Source organism: Calonectris borealis, chromosome 13 (assembly GCF_964195595.1).
Source record: "Calonectris borealis chromosome 13, bCalBor7.hap1.2, whole genome shotgun sequence".
In the NCBI taxonomy this organism is placed as follows: Eukaryota; Metazoa; Chordata; class Aves; order Procellariiformes; family Procellariidae; genus Calonectris; species Calonectris borealis.
In genome coordinates this window covers 23,124,432-23,137,126 of record NC_134324.1, presented here as the reverse complement: position 1 = coordinate 23,137,126, position 12,695 = coordinate 23,124,432, and the positions used below count along the sequence as shown (strand labels likewise).

Genomic DNA, 12,695 nt, shown 5'->3' with positions numbered 1-12,695 from the left:
TGTCACCTCACGTACCCCCTCCTCAGAGCTCTGTCACCTCATGTAACACCCCCTCACAGCCCTGTCACCACCTCACGTATCGCCCCCCCCACAGCCTTGTCACCTCATGTACCCCCGCCTCAGAGCCCTGTCACCTCACGTACCCCCACCCGAGCCTCTTCATCTCATGTAACACCCCCTCACAGCCCTATCACCACCTCACGTATCCCCCCCCCCACAGCCTTGTCACCTCACGTACCCCCCCCTCAGAGCCTCGTCACCTCACGTATCCCCTCCTCAGACCCTGGGCACCTCACGTATCCCCTCCTCAGACCTTTGGCACCTCATGTATCCCCTCCTCAGACCTTTGGCACTTCACGTATCCCCCCTTCAGAGCCTCGTCACCTCAGGTACCGCCCCCTCAAGGCCCTGTCACCTCACGTACCCTCTCCTCAGAGCCCTGCCACCTCACGTAACAGCCCCCCTCCCCGAGCCTTGGCATCTGCCACCCTTCGGCTTTAAGGAAATCCCAGCCTGGCAAAAGCTTGGGGCACGGCGCCTCAAGGCCGCCTCTCCTCCCGAGGAAGCCCCCGGCCAGCCCGGCCTTCTGCCGCGGGTCCCTGACAGGGCTGCGCGTCCCGCGCGCAGGGCCTGGGGGGACTGAAGGCGACCGGGCTCCCGCCGCGCAGTGAGGCGCCGCTCTGCGCATGCGCGCCGAGCGCCGCCCCTATATAAGCGCGGCGGGCGGCCCCTCAGAGGGGCGGGCGGTGGTGGGGCTTGGCGGGATGTGGGCATCCAGCGCCGCTCCTCTCAGCCGCGACTGTGGCTGTATAGTGCGGTTCGAGGGCAGGGTTTCGGCGGGAGGCGGTGACGGAGCGGCTGCTGCAGGCTCTCAGGTTGGAGGGGTCCGTGCCCGAGGGGTGCTGCCGGCCTTGCAGGAGAAGCCGCGGAGGTCGGTGTGTCCTGGGGGACGCCAGACCCCTCAGCTGGGCAGGTCTCAGAGGGGAACTGGGGGCTGCGTGTGGGTGGAGGTCGCCTGTGGCAGCCCGATGGGATGAACGGGACGGGGCGTGCCTGGGGGGTGTCCCAGTAGAGCCTGCCTGACGCCCCGTGGTGAAGTGGGTTTCTGTGCCCCCTCTCGAGCACTGTGGAGAATGGCCAGGTGCCTCCCAGGAACGTGGTAAACATGGGAAGTTCCTGCTGTTGTTTTTTGATGCTACTTAAATGTCAGTCAAGAATCATACAGGGTTATAGATACGTGATGGAGTTCTTTGTCTTCAGTAATAAGCAGTAAGCAACACTAAAAACAGCAGCTAAATGTCTAAACTATGAAGAACTAAAGACTGCAGGCACTACCAGATAAATTTTGTCATGTTACGCACCACTGCATTATGCACCTCTGTCTATGAACGGGGAACGTTCACAGACAGTATTTCTCTTGCTAATAAATACAGAACCAAGAAATGAAGAGCGTCAATCTGTAGCCTGTATGACTAATGATCAATCTTAGTTATATAAGAACAAGTACAAACATGGTAGTTCTGTAGGCTCGGGATAGAGAAGAGTGAAAATCAGTTCGTGTCAATTTTGATTTAAGTCAATACAGGTTGAGTAGCCTGATGACAACCCAAGTGCAAACCCCTCTGTGCCCCTGTAAAGGCTGACAGAGGGCATAACTTAACAAACCAAAGAATGGTCCCATAATTGTAGTAAATATTTGAGTTTTCTTGTCAAGCTTGCAGTTTCTGTAATGCATTTGTCTTACTCCCACATGCTATTCAAATCGCAACACGAGCCATGCTGATGCTCTGTAAGAATTGAGTTAAAATCAACTAGTTGGTAACTTCTTAAGAAGCGAAGCAACGGAATTGCTGTCCCAAAGATAATCAGTAATGCAGTAACGGGATCTGCTCTCAAGTGCAAAATATTCATTGCCCTTTGAAGTGATTTAAAAGGAGCTCTAAAATCAGAGCTGTCAGGTTTTCAGATGAAGAGGCAAGCTGACTCTAGGAATGGTAAAGATGTACAAGGTAACCGGGCTGGGCTTCTGGGTACTGTAAGCTGAACAAAACTTGGAGCCCTGCATCTGATGGTACTACAACATACCTAGGGACAGAGTGGGTCCTGCAACAGGAGAGGGGTCGCAGCGTATTGCCACACTGAAAGGGTTTAGATGTAAGGAGAGAAACCAGCTTGGCCAGAGCTTCAGCACTGCAGGAGTCCTCCTCTCACAACAGAGATGAAGATAATAGGAATTTACCTTGAGTAACTCGGGTCAGCGGCTCTAACAAATGGCTGATTCAGTGTCTATACACCAAACAGGATAGAGAGAACTAAAAACAGACCAGAGGAGACAGCTAGCAGAGCAGTCTGAAGTTCTGAGAGGGAAGAATGCCTGCAGCAGCTCAAAAGATGAATCTCTTAACCAGGAGACCACTGGTTAACCAAAAGAACCTCTTGTCTTGGACGTCTTCAGGGGCAGGATTGTTGCTGCTAGATTAAATAACTGTTTAAAAGCCTACATTAGACAATTCTATATATTTAAATCAGGTGCTTTTTTTGAAAATAATTAATTAAAATTACCTAGCTTATTCCTCATGAGCTGAAGCTTTTAGATCAAGGCTTGATGTCCTAAAAAAAAAAGAAAGGGGAAAAAGTTGTCTTACATCAAAAATAGAACATGTGAATCTGTGATCTTTGCCAAGAATTGACTTCTGTCTTTAAAATTTATGCAGGAATGGATCTCTGAATATTTGGGAGTATCAGCAAGGGGAGGCATAGAATAGGTTGGTTTTTTCTCTCTAGGTACTGAAATTTTGATTTTCTCCGAACAGGCACATCTACGTGAAGCCCTCCAACAATGCTGTGCTGTAGCTCTACTGTCCCTTTTGCGCCAGAAGTCTGTAGCCAGGCTTCTGCAGCTCCCCCAGCTGAAGAACGGACTGCTGAAAAGGATGGTTCAACTGCAAAAGGAACAACCCAATCCCATAATCAAGGTAATTCTTTTAAGCTCTCAGGACAGTGAAAGTACCATCTCAAAGAGGTGTATGTGTGATACATCTTAAAAGAAAGCAAGCATTTCAGCCTACCAGGACACAGTCTCAAGAATATTTAGTGTTCAGTCTCCCAGGAGGACTCTCTTTGTACTCTCTAGGAAAGGTCAGTGCTAGTTCTCTTCCTCCTGCCCTGGTGTATCTGGAACACTTCGGCTATTGCTGCGCTCGCGTGCTTCCTTGCGACAGTACATCAGCCTTCACAGCGCTGTTCTGTATTGACTTGGGAAGGTGTTTCCTTTCTTTTGTAAATAAAGGAAAGGTGGATCCTGGCAAGAATGTCTATGAATGGAAGCTCCATGTCGTCAGGTGCGATGAGAACGTTCTTTCTAGACCCCATTATGAAGAATGGGGTAATTGCATGCTTCCTATAACAGCAATTGAATGAACGTGAGCAGTCACTTTCTTAGATGAAGGAACAGATTGCCTTCTGCTTGAGAAATGCCTTTCTCAAGAAGCACAAGGCTCTTGGGAGCACCCAAGATCTACAGGTTGTTACCTACGTTGCTTACAAAGCCATTATTCTAACAGGTTCGGTGGAAACAGATACGTAAGTAAAGAAAACCATTCTAGAGAACTGGAGAAAAGAATATGCAGCTACTAAGTACGTAAGGGTGCAGAGAGGAAAGACAGGGCTGACTGTCTGAAAGACAATCTGCACTGGGAGGCTAAAGGCATATTTCCTTCTGGTTCTAAAAGCTACAACAGACAGAGCAGTTGTTGCAGCCAGTTTCAGCTGAATGAACTCTGTAGGGAAGATGTTAGCAGATACATTATTGGGAAGAAAAGCACACTGCTGCCAAATCAGTGAATGTAGCAGCTAGGGCAGTTGAGGCAGAGAACAATCCCTTGATAATCAAGGAGGATTTTCACACACATGCAGTGCATGCAATATAGTGGAAGTTTAGCCAGTAAACAAAGACTAGTTTCTTGGATGCTGGATAAAAAGTGTCCACACAGCAGATGAAAAATGTCCAGAGATAGCAAATCACAGCTGAAAAGGCCAGTTTCTAAGACAGACAACACCCAACTACCCTGTGCTTACTGCAGAATTGTTGAGGTTGGAAGGGACCTTGAGACTGTCTAGTCTACCCACCCCGCTCACAGCAAGGTCACCCAGAGCAGCTTGTCCAGGACTGTGTCCAGTTGGGTTTTGTGTATCTCCAAGGATGTTCCACAGCCTTTCTGGGCATCCTGTTGCAGTGCTTGATCAGCCTCACTGTGGTTTTTTTTGTTGTTGTTGTTGAAGTGATAATTTCTGTGTTTCAGTTTGTGTCCACTGCTTTTCGTTTTACTAGGCACCACTCTGAAGAGTCAGGATCCATCTTTACTCTGAACAAGAGGTATTTATACACACTGAGATTCCTCCCTGAGCTTTCTCTTCTCCAGGCCAAAGAGTCACAGCTCTCAGACCCCGCTGGTATGACAGATGCTCCAGCCATCTGATATCTTAGTCGCCCTTTGCTGGACCCTCACCAGTCTGTCCCTGTCTTACACTGGGGAGCCCAGACCTGGACACAGCACTCCAGGCACCTCACCGGTGCTGGCAAGACTTCTTAATGCAGCCTCTTGGCCGCCTTTGCTGCAAGGGCACATTCCTGGCCCAGGGCTGGTGTCTACCAGGACCCCCAGGTCCTCTGCAAAACTGCCTTCCAGCTGTGGCAGGTACTGGTGCATGGGGTTATTTATTTTACGAACCTGAATGATACACAGTAAGTAATAGGCTGGTAAACTGCTAGGATTCTTCTCCCTTCTCCTTAGGCAAGTAACCTAAATTACTATTAGTTTAATTTAAAAAGGAGAAATTGTACAGTCAAAATACTTCCAACATTTTTCACGCTGGCAAAATGACCCTTAACTACTTAACGGTGTTGGAATGGAAGTGATTGCCCCAGACGATTTCAGGCTTTTAAGCTTTTTTAAGCTTTAAGCCTTTTCTTATTACTTAAGGCTTTTAAGAGCCAACACAGACATGAAGAATGGTTTTACATGTCTCCTTTTAAGACTGGGAAAGATGTCAAGAAAACATCCGCCCCACTTCCTTTTTATATTTGCTCATTTCAAACGTCTAGTACAACATCCTTGTCAGACCTTGAACCTGAAACTGTAGAGCTCTGTAGTTTTGTCTGACTCTGGGGTATATTCATTTTATGTTCATGCAAATTACATTTCAGCAGCAGTTGTGATAATGACTTTGTGTTCTATAACAACGTGCCAAGGTCCACCTTTGCCATGGGCATTTAGAGGCATTCCACCTCTTCATTTCTCTTGCTGAACTCTTAGATGTCCCAATTAAGCAGAAAAAATTAAAGGTGTGATTAGCTGTGAAAGAGCATACAAGCAAGCCTCTTTGGCAAATTTGTTTTGAAAAGTACTATGCTGTTTAGCAGTTGGTAGAAAGTCATAATACATTATTTTGCATAATCACTATTACAAGCTGCTGCTACCAGATAGCTGCTCTCTGTTAATTTTTGAAGGGGGAGTAGAATAAAATACGTTTTTTTTCTCCCCCACACCCCCTTTCTTCTGTACACCTCCCATATTTTTAAAGCACGTTTTCAAAGAAAAATGTACAAAGCCAGATTATTCTGATAAAATCCTTCTAATTCGCTGATATTCTCATAGGAGAGAAACTTGTCTCAAATTTTGGAACTAAGTTTATAACTTAACTGCACAATGGCAGCATCACGTACTGCCAGCACCTAATCTGAGCTATCGTTATTTATAAAGTGCCTTCTGCTACAGGTTCTGTACATTGTATGCTCAAGTTGTTAATGCTAGCAGCTTTATTGGCAAAACTTTCACTTGAACAATCCAAAAGGCTCTAAAGCTATAAAAATTACAGCTCAGGGACTGTATAGGAGTAACAACACTACTTCATGAGACAACCTGCAACCACTGAACAAGCAATCACACTTCTTTGGACTTTCAACCTCTTGCTTTTATGATTGTTACACACAGTGAATCACCAAAAGAGATCTACCTACACTTTTTCCTTGGCAGCCTGCCCCGGTTTTTGTATTAAGCAGTAAAGGGTGTTTGCAGAGAGACAAAACCACAGAGATACCAGTACTCTGAACATCTTTCGCAATAGTATAGGAAACAAGCTAGAAAGACTTGTTCAGTTCCAAAAATATCTGGATTTTTCTAATTGTGATCACAGCCTAAGTGCCGTTACCATTAGAAAAAGACTAAAATAGCTTCATCACCTATGTATTGTTTAGTTGGCTTCATTACTGCAGCTATTGCACTTAATTAAATCACACAGTGACTCCATAGAATTGTCACTGTGGATCAGTACCCACCTTTTTCAAACTGAGCTGCCAAAACTTTAGTAAGACAAAACATTTCCTCTGAGAGTGGGAACTTCCTGCTCCCCAGGGTAAAAAAGAAGCCTGTGATTCACTGTTGTCTGCTAAAACTTGTACTAAGCACTCAAGCAAATGAAAGATACTTTCTTCCAAGGGGTCTGACTACCGTACTGCCTTCACTGCAGGTTTTTCTTAGTACGCTAAATATTTTCATCTGCTTTAAATGCTTTTATGTAAGAGAAAGACAGCAAAATGAGGTAATACAAGATTTAGTTTTCACATGCTAGCCTGCTGCCATGGGCTCGCTTCAAAACATCAGTGATGTACACTTCTTGCCACGTTTAAGGAATGAATATACACTTGCGCTCCAGTCTGGCTGTTCGCAGAAGACTCTGCGCGTGGCACTAGGTGAGATGCAGGCACGCAGGTATTCACTCTCCTCCTTTGGCTGCAGGTGCTTCAGTGGACGTAGCCAAAGATGATGTCTTCACGTTCTACGGGAAGGGCCTTCCCAGCATCGCCTGCAAGTACATTAGAGGTGAGATTTAAAAGGTACAAGTTTGGTACCACCAAGCTACCAAGATTAAGACAAACTGCTCTAAGTAGAATGGATTTGCACAGAAACCACAGACCTTTTCATACAGGCACAAAGGTATTTAAGTATTAAAACTATCCACACCAAAGGAAGTAAGATTGGAGCTATATGCAATTTTAAAACAAGAGAAATAGACAGACAGCCCTCCCTTCTCCCCCTGCGCCCAACCTAACTGAGGACATCAATAAATCCTGTTTAAAAGAATGGGAAGACAGTGCACTGCGCGTAGCACTCTGTCTGTAAAAAGATCTGTAGGTTAACAGTAAAACTCTCCAAAGTAGGTGGGGTGGGCTGAAAAGGTGATTTCTTTGTGCCAGTGTTGCCTGTAGGTAAACAGGCTGTCTCTCCTTGCTACAGTGGCACCCGCTGCCAGCCGGGAGACAATGAAACATTTCAGTGAACTACAGTATCGCCAGAAGCATTTCCAATACATTGAGAGCGCAATCTAAGAGGAGGATCACACAGAGGATGTAACTAGGAAAAATACCCGGCACAAAGGCGTGAACTGACCGGTCACGCCCAGAGGGTGGCTCGCGGGCATGTTGATTGTGAAGCCCATTTCCACAGTGTGAATTCTTACGTTCTTATTGAATACATCACCACTTGTGAAATACAGAACACTACAGGAACACTCCTCTCCAAGGAGTGAGTCTGGAACAACAGAGAGAGAAAAAAAAAAACATGGAAGACAAATATGAATAGAAGCCATTTGGAATGCAGCCACTCAGCCATTCTTCTCGATTTACTGCCCGTGAAGTGCACAGATTCAGAATTCTGTACATTTATTTGCCCAGAAGCCCGACGCTAGGCTGCAACGTCTATCAATGGAAAGTACCGCACAACTGCCTCAGCCTGCGAATTACTGGCGTTGAACCGGTGGCTATGGAGCTAACGTTAGAGCAGCGTGATAAAGCAGCTCATAGTTCTGGAAGCGGACATAAAGGAGCCTGTTTTGCAGTTGTGAGCTGAGATATGGCGTTCTCGCTAACAACCCGCTGCAGAGATCAGCAGCTGTACGATGGCTTCCCTACAACACAAAGGAGGTTGGTACCGATTAAATACCGTGTCCTGTGCGTGGGAAGGGACATCTGAATGCACATCTTCAACCAAACGCTCGTGATGTAGCAGAGATCTAGTGTACTTCTCAGGTTTGCTGTGGATAGACTGTTCCAGCTTCTTTATCTGGCAGTGACAGACACCCTATGAGGAAGCAAATAAAGCCAAAAATACAAAATTTGAGGTAAACAGATTTGAGAGAATCTCACAGAGTTTCATTGACCTCTCCCCCACCGCTTTTTGAAGTGCATGTCCCCAAATCCTTGTAGTTCTGTGACCACATGCAGTCTTGAGAGGCTGATAACAGATGAGGCTTGTTAAATTGGAACGAAGTTACAACACTGAAGTTTAACAATCTCAGAGCGATGTGCCGCATGGACATTATGATAAACCAAAAAGGAGAAGCAAAATATTTCGGAAAGTTCCTGAAAGCTTTCAGCAACAGCACACCAGCTTATCTGCACCTTAATTCTGTCCCTTCGACCGAGTGCAAGGCTGCGTTCAGCAAGTTACCGAAATCCACCTCCACCAGGGTCAATGTATATCTGGACTCGGGGTTGATCACCGGGCAGCCCGGAGGGCAAAGTTAATGCCCTGCCAAACGGATTAGTTCAGTGTTTTCTAAGAATATCTGGATGTCATGTAACTGTGTGTAAAACTTAAGCCGACACAAAAGGAAGGCTCTTTCTTGAGAACTCCTCTGTCGCTTTTCATATCAAACTGCTTTGTAGTCTCTGTGCAATCCACTTTCCAGCTTTGTTGTTTTATGTTTAGTCTGTAATCACCTAAAATGATCACACAGTATGTGGAGGGAAAAAAAGAGAAAATCAATGAATGATTAGACGTGTTTGCACAGGAGAGTCTTGTAAGATGTATCCTCCAGCTCCATGCTGAGATTTCCCCTTCTATTCTTAGCTTTATTTTGAAAGCTGCCTTTGCTTTTTAAGTTATGCAGTCTGTCTCGCGTACTAAGGCTTTGCTCTTCTCCGATTCTCGGCTGTAATCACACTTCGGTTTTCTGCAACATTCCTTTCTTATCTTCCGCTTTGAAGGCAATGATTACAAAATCCTTTCTAAAACCTGTCAGGATTACACAGAGCAAGCGGCCAAACTGTTAATGAGCTTGTAGGGCTCTGAATGCAAACTGGGATGCCGAGTGTCTCTGCTTTAGCTCACAGATGCACATTTAGCTTTAAATCAATACAATATTCACACTCTAACTCACGGGCAAGAATAGGAGTTATTCCTCCTCTCGTGATGTAACTGTCCTGGGAAATCCGACAAGTCTAATAGCATGCGCCAGACAGCCGGCAAAAAACAATACGAGCGCAAACGGCAGCGATTTAGGGAAGCTCATCCAATGTGCACCCTCGTGGATAAATCACAACTTGAAGCAGCTCTTTTCATTTACCCAGCTAAGCCAGGGAGCCTTCTCCAGTCAGTGACTTTTTCCAGGATTATCACCATCCTGTAAGTTAGACTACCTCCAACTTCCACAGGTTAAAGGTGATTTTGGACAGGGTTTCACCACAGCCACCCAACTTACCCTCCTTCTCCTATGCTGCCTCTGAGCTCTGGAACACCGAATCGCAGTCTGACTCTCCCACAATCCTCAACGAGATCTGTTCTGGTAAGGTCACACCTGGAATCAGCACAACTTTAGCCTCTTTTATCTGCTTTCTCTCAGCTGAGATTTTTAACCCAGAAGTGGTGACGCTTTCACTTACCCCTCCTAAAGGCCAAGAAAGCTATGCGTAATTCCCCCTCAGACAGCCCCGCAAGCTAAACTGGTGAAGACAAGTTCACTTCAGATTATTTTAGCTCTTCTTTTAAGTGAAAAAGAAGACATCAAGTGCTCTAACAATCTTTTTCATTTTGGAAGACCAAACATCTTTAAGCATTTACACCTTCCAAAAGATTAGCTTAATATGATATTTCTATTCTTTAGCAGGAATTCACGCGGCACAGCCTTTTGGTTCATGGTCCCCCAGAACCACTCCTCCAAGGAATTTCATAAAGCCGTTACTGTGACTGGTGGAACTCACGACTCCCCACTTCCACTCGCTTATGGTTTTACTTCGCTGCTGGAATTGGCTTTTACCCAGCCTGCAAGGCCAGGATAGCTGTGGCCTGTAAAGAAAACTCTTCAGTGAAGCAAGGCAACACACAAGCCACACGTTCCAAAAAATAAAAGCTGTGCTGTGAGCAAGGGACGTAACAAAATGCAATGCCTGAACTCGCTGCGCTCACCAGAGCGTATTCCTACCACCCGTATTCTGTATTACATCCCGAGCCTACCAGCATATCCTCTATCCCCCCTCTGCAACAAAAGCCACAGGAAAGGAGAAAAAAGTACGTTAAACATTAGAAAAAAACAAGGTAAAGATGCACCTGAAATCAGAAATCGTGTTACTCTGTCCTAAACATCTTGAAACTACTGGTGGGGCGAGGAGGAAATGTGGGCTGAAGAAATGCAGTGGTGCCAAGCTTCTGGAGAAATACAGGCAAAATAGAGACAGGGATAACACTGTCATGACTGTGATGTCAGCGCGATTCACCTGTAAAACGCACAGGAACAACTACAGAAATACCTGTAGATTTTCTAGCACCGAAATCTTTACAAGAGTAACTCGCTAGGCAGTGCACCCCCTCCAAAAACACACAAAACCCTACAACTCTGACTGTCTAAGCAACGCGTTTTGACTATATGCTAACTTCCTTCACGCGCTGTGTTCCCCCCACACCCCCAGCCTCCAAAAAACCCACTCACCGTGAATTCTGTTCCGTGGTTTGGCAGCAGCCGTGACCACCTGGACCTTTTCTTCAGTCGTTCCATAACCCGATGCAAGAATTTTGGCTAGGAACAGAGACAGCACCAAAAAAAAAAGAAAAAGAAATAAAATTACTTTACAAATAACAAGAATCTTACTTGTTTACCAAATAATGGCTCACATATGTACCCTACATTGCTGTAAGTATATCTATATCTCTACATGAAGTATGACCAAGGGAAATGATTACAATTGTGAGAAAAACGAACAAAATTACAGATGTGAAACCATACATAAATTTTTTCCACTGAACCTGCCGTTAGCTTGCTCTCGTTAGAAGCGAGAGAATGTTTTTCTTAGTTTGAAGCTCAGCTTTCAAACTCATTAATTTGTAGGAACAATGTGAAAAATGCGAGATTTCATTAGGATTTCCCTAGAGCCATGCCAGAAACCACCCCAGGGTATTTGTTTCTCTTCCAAAGGGTCACGGCCGCGTGATGAGAGACTTAGTTTGACTTTAACCACTGCTTTATTCAGCTGTTTGTTGTGATTAGAGGTTGTAAAATTATACAAAACTGGGAGTGTAGCGGGGGAAGGATGAGAGTAAATATACAAAATATTTCTGCAAAAAGAACAAAACACAAAATACACAGACAGGACAAGCGACTGCAACTCTTTAAACCCAACACGTTGATCCCAGAGAACAGGCTACTGTTACCGTGACAAAATACAGGGTAAAAAGCTGCGGTACCGGCCTGAGATGACGTCATTTAAAGGCACGCACCCTTCCGGCGGCGCGAAGACAAGGTAGCTGTTGGGACCAGTCGGGTGCCAAACGGGGACGCGCCAGGAGAGGATCCATCCCCCGCTCGTCTCCGCGCCTCGGGACGTCCCGCGCAGAAACCCCCGGCGGAGCCCCCCGGCCTGGTGTAAGGCGGCAGGCAGGGGCGGGCTGCGGGGCCCAGCCCTGGCGCTGACCGCTCTTACAAGTGCGTTTTTCTCTTAGAAACCCGCCAAGCTTCGGGAAAAACCGGTTTTTAAGTGGAAGCATCACCCTCCCTCCAACAAAAGGAGTCAGCGTCGCCCCGCGCCTCGGAAACCGCTGACAAACTTCCCGCTGCGCAGGAAGGAAGCGCAGGCGCTCTGAAGCGAAACCCGAGCTCACACTGCCCTTCGCAGCGGCAAAAATCCCTGCGGCCACCCCGCGGCCCGCCGAGCCCCGCCGCCCCCGCAGACGCGGGTCCATCCCGCGCCTCGCCGGCCCCCGAAGCCCGGTGCTCCGCGCCTCCCGCCGCTACAGCCCGCGCAGCCCCGGGCCCTCGCCGGCGCCCGGCCCAGGCCGCGGCCCCCTGAGAAGCGGCTCAGCCGGAAGTCGCGGCGCAGCACTTCCCGTGTCGACGTCACCCGCGCGCCGCCGGCTGTACGGCGGCTGCGATTGGCCGCGTCTGTTTTCGCGCCTGCGCACTGCCGCCAGCCACGATCAGCGCTGCTTCCGGGGTCCCCCGGGCCGGGCAGCGCTGAGGCGCTCCCGGTGCCCACGGACCGGCGGCGCAGCCTCTGCGCGCCGCGGGCGCCCGACAGCGCCTCTAAGGCGGCCTGTGGGGCCTGGCCGGGGCCGGGGCCGGGTGTGAGAGCCCGGGGGCACCGGAGCGCGGCCGCAAGGACGGGGCACGCAGGGCGCATGCGTGAGGCGCGCGGCTCCCTGGCGCCCCCTGCCGGCCGCTCCCCCGCCCCGCAGCCCAGCCTCACGCACGCGCCGTGCGCGTTTTTACTGAAATGGGTGGAAAGGTGCTGAAGAAATTCGTGAGGCGCTCCCGCTGTCACAGAAAAGGGGATTTTTTGGTGAAGAAAGGGGTGAGGGGAGGCAGGTGGAAGACGCTGCTCTGGCCGCGGCAGGCCCGGCACAACAGCACCCAGTGCGGTGCTTAAA

General features: G+C 47.8%; 1 protein-coding gene and 1 long non-coding RNA gene across 7 annotated transcripts; one reads left to right on the top strand and one right to left on the bottom strand.

Moving 5' to 3' along the window:
* Positions 1–4,339: 4,339 nt before the first annotated feature.
* LOC142087840 (DNA polymerase beta-like) lies at positions 4,340–12,035 on the bottom strand. Of its 6 annotated transcripts, none has more exons than XR_012675639.1 (5): positions 11,550–12,035; positions 10,765–10,851; positions 7,990–8,138; positions 7,426–7,589; positions 4,340–6,864 (listed from the first exon to the last, which is right to left on the bottom strand). XR_012675639.1 is itself a non-coding variant. In XM_075162547.1 (4 exons), exons 1-4 carry the CDS (start codon positions 11,533–11,535, stop codon positions 6,838–6,840), a joined length of 297 nt encoding a protein of 98 aa, XP_075018648.1. In that variant the 5' UTR covers positions 11,536–11,564; the 3' UTR covers positions 4,340–6,837. The 6 variants fall into 6 exon arrangements, 2 of the variants coding, with proteins under 2 accessions (XP_075018648.1, XP_075018647.1); XR_012675640.1 differs by having other exon boundaries at positions 7,449–7,589; XR_012675637.1 differs by having other exon boundaries at positions 8,001–8,138; positions 11,550–12,034.
* Positions 6,798–10,896, top strand: LOC142087842 (uncharacterized). The gene is made up of 2 exons (XR_012675641.1): positions 6,798–6,881; positions 7,296–10,896. It is a non-coding gene; the product is annotated as an uncharacterized LOC142087842 (long non-coding RNA).
* Positions 12,036–12,695: the final 660 nt, after the last annotated feature.

Bases quoted from the DNA above. Each gene is read 5' to 3' on its own strand.
- LOC142087840 (XM_075162546.1), bottom strand. The intron at 7,590-10,764 runs GTGAGTGGGTTT...CTGTTGTTCCAG, and splicing joins ACCACGGAACAGAATTCACG to ACTCACTCCTTGGAGAGGAG. The intron at 6,865-7,448 runs GTCAGTTCACGC...ATGTACTTGCAG, and splicing joins CCACCCTCTGGGCGTGACCG to GCGATGCTGGGAAGGCCCTT.